Source organism: Bison bison, unplaced genomic scaffold (assembly GCF_000754665.1).
Source record: "Bison bison bison isolate TAMUID 2011002044 unplaced genomic scaffold, Bison_UMD1.0 scf7180017864035, whole genome shotgun sequence".
Taxonomy (NCBI): Eukaryota; Metazoa; Chordata; class Mammalia; order Artiodactyla; family Bovidae; genus Bison; species Bison bison.
This window is the reverse complement of record NW_011494607.1, coordinates 16,055,515-16,081,625: the sequence shown is the minus strand read 5'-3', so window position 1 is coordinate 16,081,625 and position 26,111 is coordinate 16,055,515. Positions and strand designations below refer to the sequence as shown.

General features: G+C 39.7%; 1 protein-coding gene across 1 annotated transcript in view; it reads right to left on the bottom strand.

The window, feature by feature from the left end:
• UFL1 (UFM1-specific ligase 1) overlaps positions 1-26,111 on the bottom strand; it is a 67,922-nt gene that overhangs the window by 36,933 nt on the left and 4,878 nt on the right. The window contains exons 4-6 of the mRNA XM_010834727.1: positions 15,292-15,389; positions 14,655-14,769; positions 12,083-12,213 (exon numbers count right to left, since the gene is read on the bottom strand). Coding sequence (XP_010833029.1) covers positions 12,083-12,213; positions 14,655-14,769; positions 15,292-15,389 — 344 coding nt within the window. The remainder of the gene's footprint in view (positions 1-12,082; positions 12,214-14,654; positions 14,770-15,291; positions 15,390-26,111) is intronic.

Here is a 26,111-nt window from a genome sequence, read left to right as displayed (position 1 = left end):
CTCAGACACAGAAAACAAACTGATGGTTACAAAGGAGAAAAGGGGTAGGAGAGGGATAAATTAGAAGTTCTGGATTAGGAGACACTAATTACTATAGATAAATAAGGTTCTACTGTATAGCGCAGGGAACTATATTCAATACCCTGTAATAAACTATAATGGAAAAGAACATGAAAAATATATACATATATATGTATACCTGAATTACATGCTTTACACAAGAAATGAACACAATACTGTAAATTAACTTAAAAAAAAAAAAAAAACTGCACCACACTTTATATCCTTAAGCAGAATTATGCTACTGAAATACCAGGTAATTGATCTGTCTTCCTATTCCAAGATCAATTTCCTTTCCAACCAAAATTTAACTTCAGATTTAGTGATTTTGATCCTGGGTGTTCGTTGAAGGATTGATGTTGAAGCTGAAACTCCAATACTTGGGCCACCTGATGCGAAGAGCTGACTCATTTGAAAAAACCCTAATGCTGGGAAAGATTGAGGGCAGGAGGAGAAGGGGATGACAGAAGATGAGATGGTTGGATGGCATCACTGACTCAATGGACATGGGTTTAGGTAGACTCTGGCAGTTGGTGATGGACAGGGAGGCCTGGCGTGCTGCAGGTCATGGGGTCGCAAAGTGTTGGACATGATTGAGCAACTGAACTGAACTTAGTGATCTTGACTATCTGCCCTGCCCTTTATTATATATTAAGTTTTTGTTTATTCTATTCTTTCTGTCTGAGAGACTGTCCTTACCTGGGAAGTCACTGAATCTTATATGATTGTATTTTTGAAGAAAAACGAGATCATACACAAACTGAAAGGAAACTGGAATGCTGTATTCCAGTTAAGAAATTTGACTGGTAGAGATCCACTTTAATTAATGTCTTTTGTTTATCAATATTTTCTGTAATGACTACACATATTTTTTAAAACAGCTTGAATGAGATATATAAAACTTACATATAAATCTAACCAATTCTAAATATAGAATTCAATGACCTCAATAAATTAATAGAGCTGAGCAACCAACACCACAATCCAGTTTTAGAAGGTTTCCATTACCCAAAAAGTTTCTTCCTAGATGTCTGCAGTTAATTCCTGTTGCCACTTGTAACCCAGAGAACCACTGACTGGATTTCTGCCTCTACAAATGTGCCTTTTTAGAGATTTCTCATAAATGGAGTCAATATGTGTCTCATGCATTTGGCTTCCTTTGAGTGAGTGAGTGAAGTTGCTCAGTCATGTCTGACTCTTTGTGACCCCGTGGACTGTAGCCTACCAGGCTTCTCCATCCATGGGATTCTCCAGGCAAGAACACTGGAGTGGGTTACCATTTCTTTCTCCAGGGGATCTTCCCGACCCAGGGATTGAACCTGGGTCTCCTGCACTGGAGGCAGATGCTTTAACCTCTGAGCCACCTGGCTTCCTTTACTTAGCATGTCTTTGAGGTTCATGAATAATAAAGCAGAGATCAGCATTCATTCCTTTTTACTGCGAAAGAGTATTCTGGTATATGGATATACCACATTTTGTAGTTTGTATCCATTATCAGTTGATGGACACTTGGATTATTTCCAGTTTGGGGCTATTATGACTAAGGCTGCTATGAAGATTTGCTTTCATGTCTTTGTGTGGAGATATGCTTTAATTTCTTTTGGATAGATTCTTGTGAATGCTTTTCTTTTATAATAATTATAATTTAAGTAAATCATTAAAAAAAAAATCCAGATTTTTTTCTGACTCCAATTCTTTTCTTCCCTATTTATTTTAAGCCAATTATACCCGTTCTCTAGTTTAGGTTTAGTCTGTATTTTTGTTCTTATGCACTAGCCAGAGACTCTTGCAGGACACAAACAAAACTCTGTGCTTACCAGGATCCAGGGAAAGAAAGGAGCAGTAACCACCACATGAGACTGAGCCAGACCTGCATCAGTGTTTGAGGATCTATTGGAGAGGCATGGGTCAGCAGTGACCTGCCATGGGGACAGGGACACTGTTGCCAGCAGTCCTAGGAGGTGCGGCTTGTTGGCATAAATCCTCTTGGAGGAGGTTGTCATTAGGCCTAACAGAGACTATACCCCTTCCACAGAGAATGCAAGACTCCAGGACTGGGCCACCTCAGGCCAAACTACAGGGAGGGAGCATAGACTCACACATTAGCAGATAATTGGATTAAACATTTACTGAGCTCGGCCCTGCCCACCAAAGTGAAACTGAGTTTTCCCCACAGCCAGTCTCTCCCAGCAGGAAGCTTGCACTAGCCTCTTATTCTCACCCATAAGTGGGCTGAGAGAATGAAAACCACAATTACAGAAAGCTAACCATATGATCACATGGATCACAGGCTTGTGTAACTCAATAAAACTGTGAGTCATGCCATGTAGGGCCACCCAAAATGGATGGGTCATGGTGGAGAGTCCTGACAAAATGCAGTCCACTGGAGGAGGGAATGGCAAACTACTTCAGCATTTTTGCCTTGAGAACCCCATGAACGGCATGAAAAGGCAAACAGATATGACACTGAAAGATGAACTACCCAGCTCAATATGCTACTGGAGAAGAGCGGGGAAATGCTCTGGAAAGAATGAAGAGGCTGAGTCAATGTGGAAATGACGCCCAGTTGTGGTTGTATCTGGTGGTAAAAGTAAAGTCCGAAGCTGTAAGGAATAGTACTTATTGTGTAGGAACCTAGAATGTTAGGTCCATGAATCAGGGTGGTCAAATTGGAAATTGGAAGTGGTCAAACAGGAGATGGCAAGAGTGAACATCGACATTTTAGGAATCAGTGAACTAAAATGGATGGAAACGGGCGAATTTAATTCAGATTACCATTATATCTATTACCGCAGGCAAGAATCCTTAGAAGAAATGGAGTAGGCTTCATAGTCAACAAGAGTCTGAAATGTAGTACAAGGGTGCAATCTCAAATACAACAGAATGATCTCTGTTTGTTTCCAAGGCAAACCATTCAACATCATAGTAATTCAAGTTTATGCCCCAACCACTAATGCTGAAGAAGATGAAGAATGGTTCTGTGAAGACCTACAAGACCTTCTAGAACTAACATCAAAAACAGATGTCCTTTCCATAATAGGGTATTAGAATCCAAAAGTAGGAAGTCAAGGGATAACCTGGAGTAACAGGCAAATTCGGCCTTGGAGTACAAAATGAAGCACGGCAAATGCTAACAGTTTTGCCAAAAGAACGCACTGGTCATAGCAAACACCCTCTTCCAACAACACAAGAGATGACTCTAGACATGGATCATCAGATGTTCCATACTGAAATCAGGTTGATAATATTCTTTGCAGCTGAAGATACAGAATCTGTATACTCTCAACAAAATCAAGACCAGGAGCTGACCGTGACTCAGATCTTGAACTCCTTATTGCAAAATTCAGACTTAAATAGAAAAAAGTAGGGAAAACCGCTAGGCCCTCAGGTATGACTTAAACCAAATCCCCTACGATTTTACAGTAGAGATAACAGATTCAAGGCATTAGATCTGATAGAGTGCCTGAAACACTGTAGACAGAGGTTTATAACACTGTACAAGAGATGGTGACAAAACCATCCCCAAGAAGAAATGCAAAAGGCAAAATGGTTGTTTGAGGAGGCCTTACAAATAGCTAAGAAAAGAAGAGAAGCAAAAGACAAAGGAGAAATGAAAGATATACCCATTTGAATGCAGAGTTCCAAAGAATAGCAAGGAGAGATAAGAAAGCCTTCCTCAGTGATCAGTGCAAAGAAATAGAGGAAAATAATAGAATGGGAAAGATTAGAGATCTCCTCAAGAAAATCAGAGATACCAAGGGAACATTTCATGCAAAGATGGGCTCAATAAAGGACAGAAATGATATGGACCTAACAGAAGCAGAAGATAGTAAGAAGAAGTTGCAAGAATACACAGAAGATACAAAAAAGATCTTCATGACCCAGATAACTACGATCATGTGATCACTCACCTAGAGCCAGACATCCTGGAATGTGAAGTCAAGCTGTCCTTAGGAAGCATCACTACGAGCAAAGCTAGTGGAGGTGATGGAATTCCAGTTGAGCTATTTCAAATCCTAAAAGATGATGCTGTGAAAGTGCTGCATTCAATATGCCAGCATATTTGGAAAAATCAGCAGTGGCCACAGGACTGGAAAAGGTCAGTTTTCATTCCAAACCCAAAGAAAGGTAATGCCAAAGAATGTTCAAACTACTGCACAATTGCACTCTTTCACATGCTAACAAGGTAATGCTCAAAATCCTTCAAGTGAGGCTTCAACAGTATGTGAACCAAGAACTTCCAGATGTTCAAGCTGGATTTAGAAAAGGCAGGGGAACCAGAGGTCAAATTGCAAACCACCACTCAACCATAGACAAGTGAAGGGAATCCAGAAAAACATCAACATCTGCTTCACTGATGATGCTAAAATCTTGACTACGTGGATCACAACAAAATGGAAAATTGTTAAAGAGATGGGAATATCAGACCATTTTACCTGCCTCCTGAGAAACCTGTATGCAGGTCAAGAAGTAACAGAACTGAACATGGAAAAATGGACTGGTTCAAAATTGGGAAAGGAGCACATCAAGGCTGTAAACTGTCCCCTGCTTATTTAAATTATAATGCGGAGTACATCATGCAAAATGCTGGGCTAGATGAAGCACAAGCTGGAATCAACATTGCTGGGAGAAATATCAATGACTTCAGATACGCAGATGACACTACTCTAAAGGCAGACAACAAAGAAGAACTAAAGTTTCTTGATGAGGGTGAAAAAGGAGAGTGAGGAAGTATTAGTATTCAAAATACTAAGATCATGGTATCTGGTCCCATCACATCATGTGGAAAAAATGGAAACAATGGCAGACATTATATTTTTGGGCTCCAAAATCACTGTGGACAGTGACTACAGCCATGAAATTAAAAGATGCTTGCTTCTTGGAAGAAAAGCTATGACAAATCTAAATAGTATATTATAAAGCAGAGATACCACTTTCCCAAAAAAGGTCCATCTAGTCAAATCTATGGTTTTTCCAGTAGTCATGTATGGATATGAAAGTCTGACCATCAAGAAGACTGAGTGCTGAAGAACTGATGCTTTCGAATTGTGCTAGAGAAGACTCTTCAGAGTCCCTTGGACAGCAAGGAGATCAAACTAGTCAATCCTAAAAGAATTCTACCCTAAATATTCATTGGAAGGACTGATGCTGAAGCTCCAACACTTTGCCCACTTGATACAAACAGCTGACTCATTGGAAAAGACCCTGATAGTGGGAAAGATTGAGGACAGGAGAAGAAGGATGAGATGGTTGGATGGCATCACAAATTCAATGGACATGGGTTTGAGCAAACTCCAGAAGATATGAAGGACAGGGAAGCCTAGCGTGCTGCAGACCATGGGGTCACAAAGAGTGGGACATGACTGAGCAACTGAACAACAAAAATATGACTAACAGACTTTTAACTTATTCAAACTACTTGACCTTCTCTTGTTGACTATTTAAGACATTATAATTTTTCCATATAACAGACCTAGGAGAGCAGAAAATATTAATTTAAAATATGACTTAATATTTAAAACCTCTGTATGGGGATTTTTGATTCAATTATTATTTTTACCAAATTTCTATATAGGCCAATTTGGTTTTATTATTTTACCTAAAATATTCAGCTAAATTATCTACAGTTCCTGAAACCAATCAGCCCCTTCATGGATCACTGTCTTGTGGTGGTGAAGGGACGTGTCAGACTCAGTGAAGCTATGAGCCATGCCATGTAGGGCCACAAACACAGACGGGTGAAGTGGAGAGTTCTAAAAAAACATGGTCCACTGGAGGAAGGAATGGCAAACTACTCCAGGATTCTTGCCATGAGAACCCAATGAAGTGTATAAAAAGGCAAAAAGATACGACACCGAAAGACAAGGCCCACAGGCTGGATGGTGTCCAATATGCTACCGGAGAAGAGCAGAGGACAACTACTAATAATAGCTCCAGAAACAATGATGTGGCTGGTCCAAAGCGGCAGTGATGCCTGGTTGTGGATGTGTCTGGTGATGAAAGTAAAATCCAATACTATTAAGAAAAGAATTACATAGGAACCTGGAACGTTAGGTCTACAAATCAAGGTATATTGGATGTGGTCAGCAGGAGATGGCAAGAAAAAACACTGACATCTTAGGAATCAGTGAACTAAAGTGGATGGGAATGAGTGAATTTAATTAAGATGACCATATATCTACTACTGTGGGCAAGAATCCTATAGAAGAAATGAAGCAGTCCTCATGATCAACAGAAGAGTCTAAAATGCAATACACTTAGGTGCAACCTCAAAAATGACAGAATGATCTCGGTTCATTTCCAAGACAAACCATTCAACACCACAGTAACCCAAGTCTATGCCCCAACGGATGTGGAAGAAGCTCAAGATGATCAGTTATACAAAGACCTACAAGACCTCCTAGAATTAACACCAAAAGAATATGTTCTATTTAACAGAGGGGACTGGAATGCAAAAGTAGGAAGTCAAGATACCTGGAGTAACAGGCAAGTTTGGCCTTGGTGTACAAAACGAAACAGGGCAAAGGCTAACAGAATTCTGCCAAGAGAAAACACTGGTCAAAGCAAACACCGTTTTTCAACAAAACAAGAGATGACTTTACACATGGTCATCACTAGATGGTCAATACCAAAATCAGACTGATTACATTCTTTGTAGCCGAAGATAGACAAATTATATACAGTCAGAAAATAAGACCTGGAGTTGACTGTGCCTCAGGTCATCAGCTCCTTACAGCAAAATTCATGCTTAAACTAAAGAAAGTGGGAAAAACCACAAGGCCAATCAGGTACGACCTAAATCAAATCCCTTATGATTATACAGTGGAGGTGACGAATAGATTCAAGGGATTAGATCTAGTAAATAAAGTGCCTGAAGAACTATGGACAGAGGTTCATAATATTGTACAGAAGGCAGTGAGCAAAACCATCCCAAAGAAAAACAAATGAAAAAAGGCAAAGTGTCTGAGCAGGCTTTACAAAATGGTTGTCTGAGGAAAGAGAATTGAAAGCGAGGGAGAAAGGGAAAGGTATACTCAACTGAATGCAGAGTTTGAGAGAAATGCAAGGTCAGAGGAGAAGGCCTTCTTCAACGAACAGTGCAAAGAAACAGAGGAAAACAACAGAATGGAAAGGCTAGAGAGCTCTTCTAGAAAACTGGATATATCAAAAGAACATTTTATCCAAAGAGGAGCACAATAAAGGACACAAACTGTACGGACCTAACAGAAGCAGAAGTGGTATAGAAGAGATGGCAAGAATACATACACAGAAGAACTGTACAAAGAAGACCTTAATGACCCAGATAACTACGTTGGTGTCATCACTCATCCAGAGCCAGACATTCCGGAAGTGTGCAGTCAACCAGGCCTTAGGAAGCACTGCTGTCAGTAAAGCCAGTGGAGATGACAGAATCCCAGCAGAGCTATTTAAAATCCTAAATAAGGATGGTATTAAAGTGCTGCACTCAGTATGTCAGCAAATTTGGACTATCCAGCAGTGGCCCCAGGACTAGAAATCTTCAATCTTCATCCCAAATCCCAAGGGTAATACTAAAGATGTCTGAACTACTGGACAATTATATTCATCTCCCATGTTAGTAAGGTTATACTCAAAATCCTTCAAGCTAGCCTTCAGTGGTATGTGAACTAAGAACTTATAGATATTCAAACTGGGTTTAGAAAAGGCAGAAGAACCAGAGATCAAACTGCCAACATTTGCTGGATCACAGAGAAAGCAAGGGAATTCCAGAAAAATATCTACCTCTGTTTGATTGACTACATTAAAGACTTTGACTGGTGGATCATAACAAACTGTGGAAAATGCTTAAAGAGATGGGAATACCAGACCGTATTATCTTTTTCCTGAGAAACCTGTAGGCGGGTCAAGAAGCAATAGTTAGAACCTTGTATGGAACAACTGACTAGTTCAAAATTGAGAAAGGCATACGACAAGGCTGTTTATTATCACCCTGTTTCTTTAACTTTTATGCAGAGCACATCATGCAAAACACTGGGCTGGATGAGTTACAAGCTGGAATCAAGACTGCTGGGAGAAATATCAACAAACTCAGACATGCAGATGATACCACTTTAATGGCAGAAAGCAAAGAGGAAGCAAAAAGCCATTTGATGAGGGTGAAAGAAGACAGCAAAAAAGCCAGCTTAAAATTCAATATTAAAAAACTAAGATCATGGCATCTGGTTCCATCCCTTCATGGCAAACAGAAAGGGAAAAGGTGGAAGTAGTTCCAGATTTCCTCTTACTAGGCTCTAAAATCACTGCAGATGTTGACTGCAGCCATGCAATTAAGAAATGAATGGTTCTTGGCAGGAAAGTTATGACAAACCTAGACAGTGTATTAAAAAGCAAAGACACCCCTTTGCTGACAAAGGTCTATTAGTCAAGGCTATTGTCTTTCCAGTAGTCATGTATGGATGTGAGAGCTGGACCATAAAGAAGGCTGAGCGCCAAATAATTGATGCTTTTGAACTGTGGTGCTGGAGAAGACTCTTTAGAGTCTCTTGGACTGCAAGGAGATCAAACTAGTCAACCCTAAAAGAAATCAACCCTGAATACACATTGGAAGGACTGATGTGGAAGCTGAAGCTCCAATACTCTGGCTAACCTGATGTGAACTGCTGACTCACTGGAAAAGATCCTGATGCTGGGAAAGACTGAAGGCAGAAGAAGAGGGTGACAGAGGATGAGATAGTTGGATGGCGTCACCAATTCGATGAACATGAACCTGGGGAAACTCTAAGAAATGGTGAAGGGCAGGGAGGCCTGGTGTGCTTCAGTCCATGGGTTGCAGATTTGGACACAACTTGGCAACTGTACAACAACAAACCAATTAGGTCCAATTACATGCTCTGTGAATTTTGCTCTCCTCTGTTTATCTTATTACAAGCTTCTCATGTTTTTTATTTTCTGTTCCTTTCTACCTGAACGTATTCCTACAAACATGCAAAGGGCTCCTTGAAGAACTTTATCTTAAAACTACTGGGTGCATAAATTATTGTGGATGTTCAATAAAAGTTTAATTGGACTGCCCAAAATTTCTAGCTTTTTTAGTACAATGAAACTTGGCTGCTGGATTTTTATTTCAACTTGGAATTGCAACGTAGTTAACCTACATATCTCATTCTTCTAACTAATTACTTCAGTGTGAACTCATGGTTTTTGATACACAAAAATAAAAATGCAAAAAAGAAAATATACATATAGGGGTGTACATGTATGTTGTCATTGTGCCACTCAGTTGTGTCCAACTCTTTGTGATCCCATGGATGCCAGGCCTCCCTGTTCTCCCATGTGTATCCTTTAGCTTGTCTGCTGAGGGCTTGGGAGCAGGAACAACCCAAACAGCAATAAACAATCTAGTGTCCAGATCTTGGTTTCTATATACTCTACTAAAATGGCTGATTCTAAGGTTGAACAGGCAAAGGATGAACTGAGCCTAGAACTCCTTTGTGTATCAGAAAGAAAAGAAGTGTTGGAAAGATTGAGAAATGTCAAAAGAACAAAGAAGCCAGGCTGAAGGGCATTCCACTAGCCTAAATCAGAGGCAACTTGAAAATCTAAATAATGATAACAATGGATTATAATCCAAAGAATGATACAGAAAGCCGTAAGTCTGTAGTGATTTAATAAATGAATAAATTGAAAATTTGATGAAAAACAGGGTAACTCACAAGATCTCAAATTGCCCTCCCCACAAATAATTATAAAGGGAAACAAAAAACCTTAATGAGAAATCTACATACATTCTTATTAAGAAGTTACAATGCACCTCATCAGTAATTCCTGGAAAAGGAAATGGCAACCCACTCCAGTATTCTTCCTAGAGAATCCCATGAACAGAGAAGCCTGGCAGGCTACAGACCATGGGGTTGCAAAGAGTCAGACATGACTGAGCACAACACAGCAGCATGAGTAATCGCATAAATCTAAATTGCATGCCACCTGATAGGGTTCAATGACAAAGACATATAATTACTTCTGTGATATTCCTGCCAATGATGAATAATCTGAATTATCAGTAGAATCATGTAGCAGAAAGAAAAGAATGAATATTCTCATGAAAGTAAGGTAGGTATTCGAGACTGAAAGTGACCAAGCAGACTTGACAAGTAAATGCAATATGTGATTCTGAACTGGATCCTTTTTCTATATAGAATACTATTAGGATTGAACTGGTAAATCACAAATGGGATCCAAAGATTGGATGGTAGTAATGGATCAGGGTCAATTTTCTGATTTTGATGTTTGTATTGTAGTTTTATAGGACACTTGCCCTTGCTTATAGGAAAGAGACTAAAGTATTTTTGGTCATGGGACATAATGTCAGCTACTTTCTTTCAAATGGGACAGAATTTGAAAAAAAGGTTCTCTTTGAACTTTTCTATTAATATAAGCGTGAGACTAAAAAAAGAGAGAGAAAGAATACTATTGTATTAGATTGCGAGCTCTCTTCTAACCTTCTATTGTTTTGTTCTACCAGGGCCCTCCCTGCATGTATCAGGTATTCAATCAGCGCGCCTGATTTACTGAATGACAAAAGGAAATCACTGTGGCTGCCATGCAAAAGAGCATCCTGAAACACAGTAAGAAAAGAAGAGGAGCGACTTGTTAGAAAGCTACTAAAACACTCCAGTAAAAAACGGCCTGAATTGGTGAGAACAGTGGTGTCAGAGAAGTAAAGGTTACATAAATATTTAGGCTATGACTTCAAAAGATGTTGTGTTATGGAAACGGAGGTGAGAGAAAGGTGGCATAAAGGACGACTCCCAGGTTTCTGGCAAAACCAACCTGATGATGGCATTTACTGATAATGGAAATACAAGTGGAAGAATTCAGAAGAGACAAGGAGTGGGACAGCTCAGGACAGTGAGTTAAATATGTTGAATTTGAGGCACTTGTAAAACACTTCAATAGAGATACTGTACAAGTTGTATGTGTCTGGAACTTAAAAGTAAAAGCACCTATGCAGGTAGTGCAGGACTGAGAAGAGAAGATGGCCTCAAAGAAAACTTTCAAGGCTAGTGAATGGAGGAAGAGCCAGAAAAGCTGACTTATAAGGCACAGCCAAAAGAGCTTAAGAAGAAACCAGGAAAGTGTGGTGTTAAAAAAAAAAAAAGAGAGAGAGAGACAAGAGAACATTTCAAGAAGAAGACATAATTGGAGTTAAATGGTGCTACAAAGTCAAGTAAAACAAGGACAGGAAATACCCATTAGATTTAACGAGACTGACATCATTGCTATGTAAGTGGAAGAAGCCAGATGGGTAAGCTGAGAAGTGACAGAAGGTAAGAAAACTGAGACAATAACTATAGACATCAATTTGAGATGGTTCCCTTTAAGGAAAGGAATAAACAAGATGGTAGAGGGAATGGAATCCAGGGTTAAGAGAGGTTTGATTGTTTTAAAATGGAGAAATCTGGACATTTATATGCTGGGGGACCAAAAAAACTACTGAGATAAATTTAATGACACAGGATAAAAGAGAAAACTGAGAATGCAGGTTTTCTTAATTCCATGCTGGAGTTTGTCACAGAGGCCCCAAACATTCAGTTAAAGTGATTTTGAAAGTACAATGGTTATTCATTAGACTACTAGAATTTTATTTAGTAAAGAGTTCTAAAGTCATCCAGCACCATCTGAGACTCAAAGAAGTTAGGTGACTAACTTACCTGCTCAAGGTCACATGGTTACTATATGATAGAGCTATGACCCAGGGGTTTCTGACTGCATGCTCCTTCCACAATCCCAGAGTGACTATATATGATCTGAGTATTCTGCAGAAGTGCATTTGGAGTCTTAAGGGTGGTGAAGGTAGAAGAAAGAGATGTGGGTTGGAGAGAATGTGGACACATTTGAGAGTCTGGAATCCCCATTCCTATTTCATGGAAGTTCCCCTTCTGTTTAATAAACTAGGGTCCTGAATAAGATTTAAGGAAAAAAAAAAAAAGGCAAACAATGATCAAAGAAATGTAAAAATACACATACTTTAAAACTTGCTTACCGGGTAATAGCACTGAACAGTCCACGGATGCGTGCTTTATGTCTAGATACAAAGGCTTCAGTAAATATTACTCCTCTGTTATCAAGATCAATGTGTCCATTAATAATTCTACCTAGTCGCTGAGTTAGTGCCTGAGGGTAAAGATGGATGAAAATTCTTATTAAAATGATAGAACAAAATTACAGATTTACATATGTACAGGTTTACTAAAGTCATGTGGCATGCTGATGTTGTATTAATCATACGACTGAGTAATTTCAGCAAGCATGAATTAACAAGATATATAAAGTAAAATGAAGACTTAGGATCTAGGAAACTTCATAATCTTATGGTGAAGACAAGAATTGAATGAGTCTAATAACTGATATGTTAAAAAAAAACTCAGCTACCTGCTAATAAGGCCACAGGCAGCCTGAAACACAGACAACCAAGATATTTACAAGGATCCTGGAGAGGATCCTATATGGAACTGCTAATACTAACAGAGAAATAAATATTATCCCAAGATTCTGCAACCTAGGGATACATAAAACCTGAAAAGTTATACTCTGTGATGTAAATATTAACAAACTGTGTCCATAAATCTATACTGACAGACAACCTGATTTCTTGGTAACCTGAGGAGAGCATTTCTCCACAGCTACACTATGACTGGGATCAGGTTTATGAAATAAGCTTGGACATATTTCCCTTTCCAGGACAAGTTAAATCTATTTGAGTCAGCCTGGCTGATACTTCTATGGTACAGAAAAATGGTTTCCAAACAACTTTTTTTTAAGGATCCATTTTTTTGCTGCCCCATGAGGCATGCGGGATCTTAGTTCTGTGAGCCAGGATTAAACCCATGCCCTTAGCATTGGAATTGGAAGCTCAGTCTTATCCACTGGACTGTCAGGGAAGTCCCCCAAACCACTTCTTAGTGAGCTTTTACAATACTGCCTATGATACTGAGAAAAATTAAAACTGAAAAAAGAATATATATATATTTCTAAAATGTATCAGTAGCACAATAAGAAACCACTTGATCTGTTCTGATATTTTAATGTAAAACTGACTAAAAGTATCTTTTTTTTTGCCTTCTGTGATTTACAAGTATTTGCTCATTTTATCTTCTGTAATTTACATACACTTGCTCAGGAGCTTAGTTCTCCTGAAATACTTTGTAAAACAGATCTATATGCTCAATGGTATTTTAGATGCAATGAGGAGAAATCACCCACTTAAAATGAGTGAGTAAATCTGTTTCATTATAAATTAATCTCATGCAATTATGGTTTGGTAATTTCTGTAAGATGGATTTTTTTAAAGTATACCTAAAATGATTTGGCTTTTCCCTTATTTGTTCCAGTAAATATATAAACAAAACCATCATTTATTGAGTACTTCCTCTAGGCCAGCCATTTCACCAGATATACCATGTATTCGACACCTTACTGACATCTATGAGAGACAATTATTCCCATTTTCAGATACGTAACTTGAAGCACAAATAGGCATAAAAATAATTTTTCTGACCCTAAGTAACAAAGCAGTGTCATAGACAGAATTCAAAGCATGGCCTGTTTAACTTCCACTGTTCCAAACAGACTTCTAAAACGTTAAACAACTTTAAGAAAACTGAAATAACAAGGAAATAGCCTCTATTTTCAGGCACCATTGTAATTTAACTTATAATTTGATTTGAGTATTGACACAAGTACCAAAAATTAAGTGACTATAAGCCATTCCTTGATTTCTCTCCCTATCATGCTCTCAGTTTAGAGGAGGAAAAAAGGTGACATCAAAAGAAGGTGGTACTATTGACATCTGGGGAAGAAAATTTTCTATTGGGAAGGAATGCTCTGTGCACTGCAGGATGTTCAGCAGCATCTGTGACCTTTACCACACAAGATGCCAGTAGCATCTCTTATAAATCATAATCTTCATCAGCTGTTTCTTAAATTATAACTAGCAATCAGAACTGAAGATATTCTTGCTAAAGAAGCATTCAATAAAGATATACACTTCTGGTATACTTGCTACTGCATCCAAGCAGGCTGAGACCTTAAGTCTACCAAGTTTAGGTATCTCTGGGTTCAGGAATGGAGAAGGCAATGGCACCCCACTCCAGTACTCTTGCCTGGAAAATCCCATGGATGGAGGAGCCTGGTGGGCTGTATAGTCCATAGGGTCGCTAAGATTCAGACACAACTGAGCAACTTCACTTTCACTTTTCACTTTCATGCATTGGAGAAGGAAATAGCAACCCACTCCGGTGTTCTTGCCTGGAGAATCCCAGGGACGGGGGAGCCTGGTGGGCTGCCATCTATGGGGTCGCACAGAGTTGGACACGACTGAAGCGGCTTAGCAGCAGCAACAGGGTTCAGGAAGATTAAAATCACTTCTAAACAATCTTATCAGAGCCATCAATGTTTAAGTATCCCCCAAATATATTGCTAGAACATAGTCAAAACTAGAGAATAGTCAAAACACTTGCAAAAAAACAAATAATAGTAAGTCTAGTTTATTCCCACCCTTTCAAACTTGGCATTTATTTGAAAAGACAAATTATACCATTAAGGAAAAAAAATACCTGTGTCAGAAAGTTTCCAGGAAGATCATAGGTTTTACACAGTTCTGCTATGGTTACTTGACCACTTTCCTGTAATTTATCATTTACTTCTTCTGCTAAACGATCCAAATAGTTCCTAATAGTTTAAATTAAAAAAAAAAAAGGAAAAACTTAATTAGGAATAATAATTTTTCTCTTTCTTTTTATGTTTAATTTCTGCTGCAATAAGGCACTCCCCAAAAGTAATTAATATGGTATGTTTAGGTAAACACCATTCATTAATCATAGTCTGAAATTTTTCTTATCAATGTAACTAAATGGAAGATTAATCAAATAAATGCTGAAATTGTTTTCAACAGTTAAAATTCTACAGTCATTTTCATTAGGACTTTTTAACAATTCTGCTTTCAGAGTTAAGTTCACATAGGAAAGATGATAAAAATTGTGTTTTGTGTTGCTTTAAAAAAACAGAAAAAATTAAAAGTTTATATTATTCCCAAGTATTCCACACAAGCACGCACTTACTTTTTAAGCACAATAATGAAAATCAGTACTGGAAGAGTACTAAAAAATGCCATAGTGCCACAGTTATTCTAAATTTAAGTATAAACTTACAAAAAAAGAAACACAAAAAGGTATTCTTAATTATTGTACTTACTCATCTATCAGTTGTCCCAATACTAGTTGAACATGTTTTTCTGATTTAACAATGTCACCAATTCTATTTTCAATATGAGTCAGATCCACATTAATTGCCTGGAAAATAAGTACACATTCTATTAGTGATAAGTTCATATTGTTTTAAAATTTGAAATTATATATTTTAGAACTTTTAAAAAAATGAAAACTTACTTCCCCTTAGATGAATTTCAAATTGATTTGAAATATTATAAAAAATCTCAAACAATTAGGGGCTTATTGCTCATTCACTTTCATTTCTGAACCTGTACACTTTCACTCGCTAAGAAAGCTTGCACTACAAAAATCACACAACTTCAAAGGTCTTTTCACCTCCAGAGTCCCACCTAGTCCCCAGGGAGGCAGACAGGAGTGAGAGGGAGCGCCTGAAGCAGTGCAACAGGCAGGTCCTGACCTGCTGACATCATGCAGTGAGTCTGTGAGTCTATGACCCAAACTGCCCACTGCCTCTGAGCAATCACTGGACTGCTGCCCCATGGGGAGCCTCCTGGCCCAAGGACCATCCCAGCCCTGATTCTCTCACTCGAGAGAGAGGCTCTGCAGGCCAGCACTCAGGGGGTCAAGCCTGCTGATACATCTCAGCCCATGGTGTGATCCATGGGCTTGTAAAGAAGTCAGCCAAACCCACTGTCAGGGTCGTGAATGAGGTTTCTCAGCAGATCCTGGCTCGTGGTTCTGAGATAGGAGGTAGATGGGTCCCTGAGCTAAACAGCTGGAGATTGTCAAGTGGAGTAAACTGGACTTTTGCTTCCCCTAGACATTTCAAGGATAAACTTAATAGCAGAAGCTGAGCTCTGCTGGAGTTAAGAAATAAGATGACTACATCTATCACTCCTGAGGTCAGGATCTCCAGGACTGCACATGTGTAGAAAGACTTGGGGGTCAAAAAGGGAGGGGCGCTATCCCATAATAGGTGCTGTCAATCTCCTATAGGCTTCCATGCTGGAATCCATCTTGGCAAAAAGATGCATAAGTATATCAGGAAGAGCCTTGGGTCAAGTCTGAGGTGGGAAATGAAGAAAGATGACTGGCCAGAGGAAATAAAAAACCAAGGAAAAACTGCTTCCATATAAGTGATTTAAATCACCTCTCTGGGATGCTCCTCATTAGGGAGGACACCCACACTCTTTCCTGTGTGTGTATTTCTGCTTTGTTTTAAATAGACTGCTTCTTTGTTCTCTTTGCATGTTGCTTCCAATAAATTTTGTGTCTGCTTTAAAATGTTTCTTTGTGGAATTCTTTCTCTGAAGAAGAAAAGAACCAAGGTCCTCTCACTTGCCATCATCATCTGGTGCCATGATTCGGATTGCTGCCAAGGTAATTTGCAGGTCTCGCTCAACTATGGCAAGAGATCTCTGCATGCACTATCTTCTTTGCTTCTCCTTTGGATTGTGCCTTTCTTTCCTACTTATCTTGCACAGAAGGGCCTGTTTTTCACTACATATGTTCAACATCCTCCTGGGAAAAGATCTTTTGCTTTTTATTTCTAAACTGCCAGTGCTGTCTTCATCAGGCTGAGTGCACAGGTACCCTGAGGTCTTATCTTTGTTACAAAACACACACATCTGAAATAATTATGCTTCTCAACTCTAATTCCTCCAAGAGTTTTTCCTTTTACTTCTCAGCTGCCCCCCTCACCCTGACCCCAGGCTTTGGCAACCCACACACTGCTATAGCCAGCCTAGTGAGCTGGCCAATTCTCAGTAGATCACAACATAAATTTTATAAATACTCAATCCTGAGGAGTACACCCCAGTGTAGGAAATCTTGTTATAGGACACAGGGGAGATCTGTTGTCTTGTCTATAAAGGCTTAAGGGAAAAACTGGCAACTGCTTTGCACTGGTTCAAATGTCCACCATAGGCAGGGAGGGAGAGCACCTTTAAAGGAACCAAAGCTGACCAGAGATGTCTGGTTAGAAAGCAGTGAGGGAGTAGAGGATGCTCCAAAGCCCATCAGCATAAAGATCAAAGGTAATTCAGAGGATGTTATGAATCCCTTACAGGTGCCTCCTAGTAATGTTTCCAGGATGCTGGACTTCATTTCTAGGACTGCTGTTCTTGGTTGCAGGTTATTCAACACGGGAGGATCTCCTTCTAAACCCAAAGAAACACCCCTTGAAAACGCTCCTAGGACACTAAGTTTTTTTGTTCTTTCTGTCCACTTTCAGTTATAAACACCACTGACGGTACCCCTGGGACAACATTTCATCAGCCAGTCTGCCCCTCTTATTAGTGTCGGTTTAAGCACTATTTGGTCTAAATTTTAGCTATAAAACTATGAATACAAAAAAAGATAACCTTTTTTGACACTGTGAGACCACAATATTCTTTAGATTCCAGAGAAAATTGGTTAAAACTCTTTTGAAATTGCAAAATTGGTTCTTCCTTAAATTTGTTTTTAATTGGAGGATAACTGCTTTACAATATTGTGTTGGCTTTTGCCATACAACAACATGAATCAGTCATAAGTATATATATGTTCCCCTCCCTCTTGAACCTCCTCCAACTCCATCCCACCCCTCTAGATTGTCATAGAGTACCACTTTGGGTTCCCTGTATTATACAGCAACTTCCCATTAGCTATCTATTTTACACATGGTAATGAGTAAAAATATGTTTCATGCTTTTCTCTCAATCTGTCCCACCTCTCCTTCCCCAACTCTGTCCACAAGTATTTTCTCTATGTCTGCATCTCTATTCCTGCCCTACAAATAGATTCATCAGTACCACTTTTCTAGATTCCACATATATGCATTAATAATGTACTTCACTCAGTGTAACAAGCTACAGGTATATCCACCTCACTATAACTGACTCAAATGCATTCCTTTTCATGGATGAGTAACATACCATTGTTTAAATGTACCAAAACTTCTCTATCCATTCATCTGTTGATGGACGTCTAGGTTGCTTCCATGTCCTAGCTACTGTAAACAGTGCTCTAATAAACACTGGGGTACATGTATCTTTTTGAATTATGGTTTTCTTAGGGTTAAAGTTCCAAAATATAAAAGCAACTCATGCAACTTACTTAAGAAAAATAAACAACCCAATCAAAAAAGTGGGTGGAAGACTTAAAACAGACACTTCTCAACAAAATTGGTTCTTTTGTATAGGCAATTAGAGAAAGTTAGCTTGTTAAAATATTTTTTTCCTTTGGAATTCTGACCTTGAGAGAAAACACACCTAGAAGAAAGCTTGAAGTTAACTCTTACTATGTCCTTGAGATACAAACACAGCCCACTTTTCCTGGGACTTTGCCCTTGGATTCATTAGTAGAACTGCAAGCAAAGGTTAAAAAAAAAATGTAAAGAGGCATTTTAAACCTTGAGCAGAAACTGTGAGACCTCTGTTAGTCTGGATTTATGTATGTCTCTAGTATGTGTCTTTGCCTTTGGATAATATTGCTGAAGTTAATCTGTGTGGATCACAACAAATTGTGGAGAATGGAAAGAGATGCAAATACCAGACCACCTTACCTGCCTCCTGAGAAACCTGTGTGCAGGTCAAGAAGCAACAGTTAGAAACCTACATGGAACAAATGACTGGTTCAAAATTGGGAAAGGAGTATATCAAGGTTGTATATAGTCATCCTGCTTATTTAACTTATATGCAGAGTACACCATGTGAAATGCCGAGCTAGATGAATCACAAGTAGGAATCAATGTTTCTGGGAGAAATATCAACACCCACAGATATGCAGATGATACCACCCTAATGGCAGGCAGAAAGTGAAGAGGTACTAAAGAGCCTCTTGATGAAGGTGAAAGAGAAGAGTGAAAAACCTGGCTTAAAACTCAACATTGAAAAAACTAAGATCAGCGCTGTTCAGTTCAAGATGGCGGAGTAGCCGGATATGTGCTTATCTCCTCCTGCAACACCACAAAAACTGCAACTAGCTGTTGATCAACCACTGACAGGAGAATGCTAGAACCCACCAAAAAAGATACCCCATGTCCAAAGACAAAGAAGCCACAACAAGATGGTAGGAGGGGGCACAATCACTGTAAAATAAAATTCCATTCCTGTGGGGTGGGTGACCCACAAACTGGAGAACAATAATATCAAAGAAGTACTCTCATTGTTGTGAAGCTTCTGAACCCCACATCAGGCTTCCCAGCCTGGGGATCTGATAAGAGGAGCGGGAACCCCCAGGGAATCTGGCCTTGAAGGCCAGTGGAATCTGTTTGCATGACTTCCACAGGACTGAGGGAAACAGAGACTCTAATCTTGAAGGGCACAAACAAAACCTTGCAGGCACCAATACCCAGAGGAAAGCAGCAGTGACCCAACAGGTGACTGAACCAAAACTACCTGCTAGTGTTGGATGGTCTCCTGTGGAGGCATGGGTTGGCAGGGGCTCACCACAGGGACCAGGGCCCTGGCAGCGCATCAGGTTGGGAAAGTCTCCCTTGCAGTTCACCATTAATGTTACCACAGAGCCCACAGGAACCAGAGGTCAAACTGCCATATCCGTTGGGTCATCGAAAAAACAAGAGAGTTCTAGAAAAACATCTATTTCTGCTTTATTGACTATTTCAAAGCCTTTGTGCGGATAAAAACGAAGTGTGGAAAATTCTTAACAGATGGGAATACCAGTCCACCTGACTGGTATTCTGCATGCAGGTCAGGAAGCAACAGTTAGCCTTGACTAGATGGACCTCTGTTGGCAAAGTAATGTCTCTACTTTCTAATATGTCTAGGTTGCTCATAACTTTTCTTCCAAGGAGCAAGGGTCTTTTAATTTCATGGCTTAGTCACAATCTGCAGTGATTGTGGAGCCCCAAAAAATAAAATCAGCCACTGTTTCCCCATCTATTTGCCATGAAGTGATGGGACTGCATGCCATGATTTTAGTTGTCTGAATGTTCAGCTTTAAGCCAATTTTTTTTACTCTCCTCTTTCACTTTCATCAAGCGGCTTTTGAGTTCCTCTTCACTTTCTGCCATAAGGGTGGTGTCATCTGCATATCCGAGGTTATCGATATTTCTCCCGGCAATCTTGATTCCAGCTTGTGCTTCATCCAGCCCAGCATTTCGTATGATGTTCTCTGCATATAAGTTAAATAAGCAGGGTGACAATATAAAGCCTTAACATACTCCTTTCCCGATTTGGAACCATGTCTAGTTCTAAATGTTGCTTCTTGACCTGCATACAGATTTCTCAGGAGGCAGGTCAGGTGGTCTGGTATTTCCATCTCTTTCAGAATATTCCACAGTTTGCTGTGATCCACAGAGTCAACAGCTTTGGCATAGTCAATAAAGCAGAAGTAGATGTTTTTCAGGAACTCTCTTGCTTTTCTGATGATCCAGTGGATGTTGGCAAATTGATTTCTGGTTCCTCTGCCTTTTCTAAATCCAGCTTGAACATCTGGAAGTTCACAATTCACATACTGTTGAAGCCTAGCTTGGAGGATTTTGAGCATTATCTTCCTAGAGTGTGAGATGAGTGGAATTGTGTGGTATATTGAATTCTTTAGCATAGGCTTTCTTTGGGATTGGAATGAAAACTGATCTTCTCCACTCCTGTGGCCACTGCTGAGTTTTCCAAAATTGCTGACACACTGAGTGCAGGACTTTCACAGCATCACTGTTTAGGATTTGAAATAGTTCAACTGGAATTCCATCACCTCCACTAGCTTTGTTTGCAGTTATGCTTTCTAAGGCCCACTTGACTTGGCATTCCAGGATGTCTGGCTCTAGGTGAGTGCTCACACCATCATAGCTACCTGGGTCATGAAGATCTTTTTTGTATAGTTCTTCTGTGCATTCTTGCCACCTCTTCTTACTATCCTCTGCTTCTATTAGGTCCAAACTATTTCTGTCCTTTATTGAGCCCATCTTTGCATGAAATGTTCCCTTGGTATCTCTAATTTTCTTGAAGAGATCTCTAGTCTTTCCCATTCTGTTCTTTTCCTCTATTTCTTTGCACTGATCACTGAGGAAGGCTTTCTTATCTCTCCTTGCTATTCTTTGGAACTCTGCATTCAAATGGGTATATCATTTCTTTTCTCCTTTGCCTTCAGCTTCTCTTCTTTTCTCAACTATTTGTAAGGCCTCCTCACACAGCCATTTTGCTTTTTTGCATTTCTTTTTCTTGGCGATGGTCTTGCTCCCTGTCTCCTGTACCATGTCATGAATCTCTGTCCATAGTTCTTCAGGCACTCTATCAGATCGAATCCCTGGAATCTATTTGTCACTTCCACTGTATAATCATTAAGCAATTTGATTTATGTCATACCTGAGTGGTCTAGTGGTTTTCCCTACTCTCTTCAATTTCAGTCTGAATTTGTCCATAAGGAATTCATGATCTATGCCACAGTCAGCTCCCAGTCTTGTTTTTGCTGACTGTATGGAGCTTCTCCATCTTTGGCTGCAAAGAATATAATCAATCTAAGTTTGGTATTGACCATCTGGTAATGTCCATGGTAGAGTCTTCTTCTGTGTTGTTGGAAGAGGGTGTTTGCTATGACCAGTGCATTCTCTTGGCAAAACTCTGTTAGCCTTTGCCCTGCTTCATTTTGTATTCCAAGGTCAAATATGCCTATTACTCCAGGCATCTCTTGACTTCCTATTCTTGCATTCCAGTCCCCTATAATGAAAAGGACATCTTTTTTAGTGTCAGTTCTAGAAAGTCATGTAGGTCTTCACAGAACCGTTCCACTTCAGCTTATTCAGCATTTCTAGTTGGGGCATAGACTTGGATTACTATGATATTGAATGGTTTGCCTTGGAAACGAACAGAGATCATTCTGATTCCTAAGATGTTGATGTTCACTCTTGCCATCTCCTGTTTGACCACTTTCAATTTACCTTGATTCACGGACCTAACATTCCAGGTTCCTATGCAATATTGTTCTTTACAGCATCGGTATTTACTTCCAGCACCAGTCACATCCACAACTGGGTGCTATTTTAGCTTTGGCTCCATCTCTTCATTCTTTCTGCCGTTATTTCTCCACTGTTCTCCAGTAGCATATTGGGCACCTACCAACCTGAGGAGTTCATCTTTCAGTGTCCTATCTTTTTGCCTTTTCATACTGTTCATGGGGTTCTCAAGGCAGGGATACTGAAGTGGTTTGCCATTCCCTTCTCTAGTGAACCATGTTTTGTCAGAACTCTCCACCATGACTCGTCTGTCTTGGGTGGCCCTACATGGCATGGTTCATGGTTTCATTGAATTAGACAATGCAGGTGGCCAAAAGCATGAAAATATGCTCAACATCACTAATTATTAGAGAAATGCAAATCAAAACTACAATCAGTTATAACCTCACACCAATCAGAACAGCCATCATCTGAAAGTCTCCAAACAATACATACTGGACAGTGTGTGGAGAAAAAGGAACCCTCCGAACACTGTTGGTGGGAATGTAAAACTGGTATAACCATTACAGTGAACAGTATGAAGTTTCTTAAAAAACTAAAAATATAACTACCACATGGTCCAGTAATCTCACTCCTGGGCATACATCTGGAGGAAAGCATATTTTGAAAAGATACATTCACCCCAATGTTCACTGGGGCACTATTTACAACAAGACAGACATGGAAATAACCTAAATGTCCATTGACAGAGAAAAAGATATAGATGTGGTACATATATAGAGTGGAATATTACTAAGCCATTAAAAAGGAGTGAAATAGAAAAGGAGTGAAAAGCAAAGGAGAAAAGAAAAGATATACCCATTTGAATGCAGAGTTCCAAAGAACAGAAAGGAAAGATAAGAAAGCCTTCCACAGTGATGAGTGCAAAGAAATAGAGGAAAACAATAGAATGGAAAAGACTAGAGATCTCTTTAAGAAAATGACGGGCTCAATAAAGGACAGAAACGGATGGACCTAACAGAAGCATAAGATACTAAGACGAGGTGGCAAGAATACACAGAAGAACTGTACAAAAAAGATCTTCACGACCCAGGTAATCACAATGATGTGATCACTCACCTATAGCCAGACATCCTGGAATGTGAAGTCACGTGGGCCTTAGAAAGCATCACTATGAACAAAGCTAGTGGAGGTGACGGAATTCCAGTTGAGCTAGTTCAAATCCTAAAAGATGATGCTGTGAAAGTGCTCTACTCAAATGCCAGCAAATTTGGAAAACTCAGCAATGGCCACAGGACTGGAAAAGGTCAGTTTTCATCCCAATCCCAAAGAAAGGCAATGCCAAAGAATGCTCAAACTACTGCACAATTGCACTCATCTCACATGCTAGTAAAGTAATGCTCAAAATTCTCCAAGCCAGGTTTCAACAATACATAAACCGTGAACTTCCAGATGTTCAAGCTGGTTTTAGAAAAGGCAGAGGAACCAGAAATCAAACTGCCAACATTCACTGGATCATTGAAAAATCAAGAGAGTTCCAGAAAAACATCTATTTCTGCTTTATTGACTATGCCAAAGCCTTTGACTGTGTGGACCACAATGAACTGTGGAAAATTCTGAAAGAGACGGGAATATTAGACCACCTGCCCTGCCTCTTGAGAAATCTATATGCAGATCAGAAAGCAACAGTTAGAACTGGACATAGAACAACAGACTGGTTCCAAATAAGAAAAGGACGTAAAGGCTGTACATTGTCACCTTGCTTATTTAACTTATATGAAGAGTACATCATGAGAAATGCTGGGCTGGATGAAGTACAAGCTGGAATCAAGACTGCCAGGAGAAATATCAACAACCTCAGACATACAGATGACACCACCCTTATGGCAGAAAACAAAGAACTACTAAAGAGCCTCTTGATGAAAGTGAAAGAGGAGAGTGAGAAAGTTGGCTTAAAGCTGCACATTCAGAAAACTAAGATCATGGCATCCGGTGCCATCACTTCATGGCAAATAGATGGGGAAACAGTGGTAACAGTGGCAGACTTTATTTTTGCGGGGCTCCAAAATCACTGCAGATGATGACTATAGCCATGAAATTAAAAGACGCTTGCTCCTTCGAAGAAAAGCTATGACCAACCTAGATAGCATATTCAAAAGCAGAGACATTACTTTGCCAACAAAGGTTTGTCTAGTCAAGGCTCTGGTTTTTCCAGTAGTCATGTATGGATGTGAGAGTTGGACTGTGAAGAAGGCTGAGCGCTGAAGAATTGATGGTTTTGAACTGTGGTGCTGGAAAAGACTCTTTAGAGTCCCTTGGACTGCAAGGAGATCCAACTAGTCCATCCTAAAGGAAATCAGTCCTGAATATTCATTGGAGGGACTGATGTTGAAGCTGAAACTCCAATAGTTTGGCCCCCTGATAGAAGAGCTGACTCATTTGAAAAGAACCTGATGCTGGGAAAGATTGAAGGCAGGAGGAGAAGGGGATGACAGAGGATGAGATGGTTGGTTGGCATCACCGACTGAATGGACATGAGTTTGAGTAAACTCCAGGAGTTGGTGATGGATAGGGAGGCCTGGCGTGCTGCAGTCCATGGGGTCACAAAGAGTCGGACACGACTGAGTGAGTGAACTGAACTGATACACAGTACTATGTATAAAATAATTAACAAGGACCCACCGTATAGCACAGGGAATACTATCCAATGTTCTGTAATAACCCATGTGGCAAAGGATTCTGAAAAAGAACTATAAATCAACTATACCGTGAAAAAAAAAAATTTTGAAAAAATAAGAAATTAAACCTATTCACACAAAAATGGCCAGTTTCCTGCATATAGTGTAGTGTACCTTACTGATGCCCTCTAATGGATCACAGCTTTGTCAAGGTGAAGGGGCTTGCAAAACTCAATCAACCTATGAGCTATGCCCTGCAGGGCTACCCAAGACAGACGGGTTATGTTGGAGAGTTCTGACAAAACGTGGTCCACTGGAGGAGGAAGTAGCAAACCACCCCAGTATTCTTGCCATGAGAACCCCATGAACAATAGAAAAAGGCAAAAAGATACAATATCAGAAGATGAGTCCCTCAGGTTGGAAGGTGTCCAATATGTTCCTGGGGTAGGGCAGAAGGCAATTACCCCAGACTGATAGCTCCAGAATGACTGAAGCAGCTGGGCCAAAGCAGAAACAGTGCTCAGTTGTGGATGTGTCTGGTGGTGAAAGTAAAGTCCAGTGCTGTAAAGAATGATATTGCATAGGAACTTGGAAAGTAGGTCCATGAACCAAGGTAAATTACATGTGGTCAACCAAGAGATGGTAAGAGTGAACATCAATATCTTTGTAATCAGTGAACTAACATGGACGGGAATGGGCAAATTTAACTCAGATGACCATTGTATCTACCACTATCTCACATGCTAGTAAAGTAATGCTCAAAATTCTCCAAGCCAGGCTTCAGCAATACATGAACCACGAACTTCCTGATGATCAAGCTGGTTTTAGAAAAGGCAGAGGAACCAGAGATCAAATTGCCAACATCCGCTGGATCATCGAAAAAGCAAGAAAGTTCCAGAAAAACATCTATTTCTGCTTTATTGACTACGCCAAAGCCTTTCACTGTGTGGATCACAATAAACTGTGGAAAATTCTGAAAGAGATGGGAATACCAGACCACCTGACCTGCCTCTTGAGAAATCTGTATGCAGGTCAGGAAGCAACAATTAGAACTGGACATGGAACAACAGACTGGTTCCAAATAGGAAAAGGAGTATGTCAAGGCTGTATATTGTCACCCTGCTTATTTAACTTATATGCAGAGTACATCATGAGAAACGCTGGGCTGGAAGAAGCACAAGCTGGAATCAAGATTGCCGGGAGAAGTATCAATAACCTCAGATATGCAGACGACACCACCCTTATGGCAGAAAGTGAAGAGGAACTAAAAAG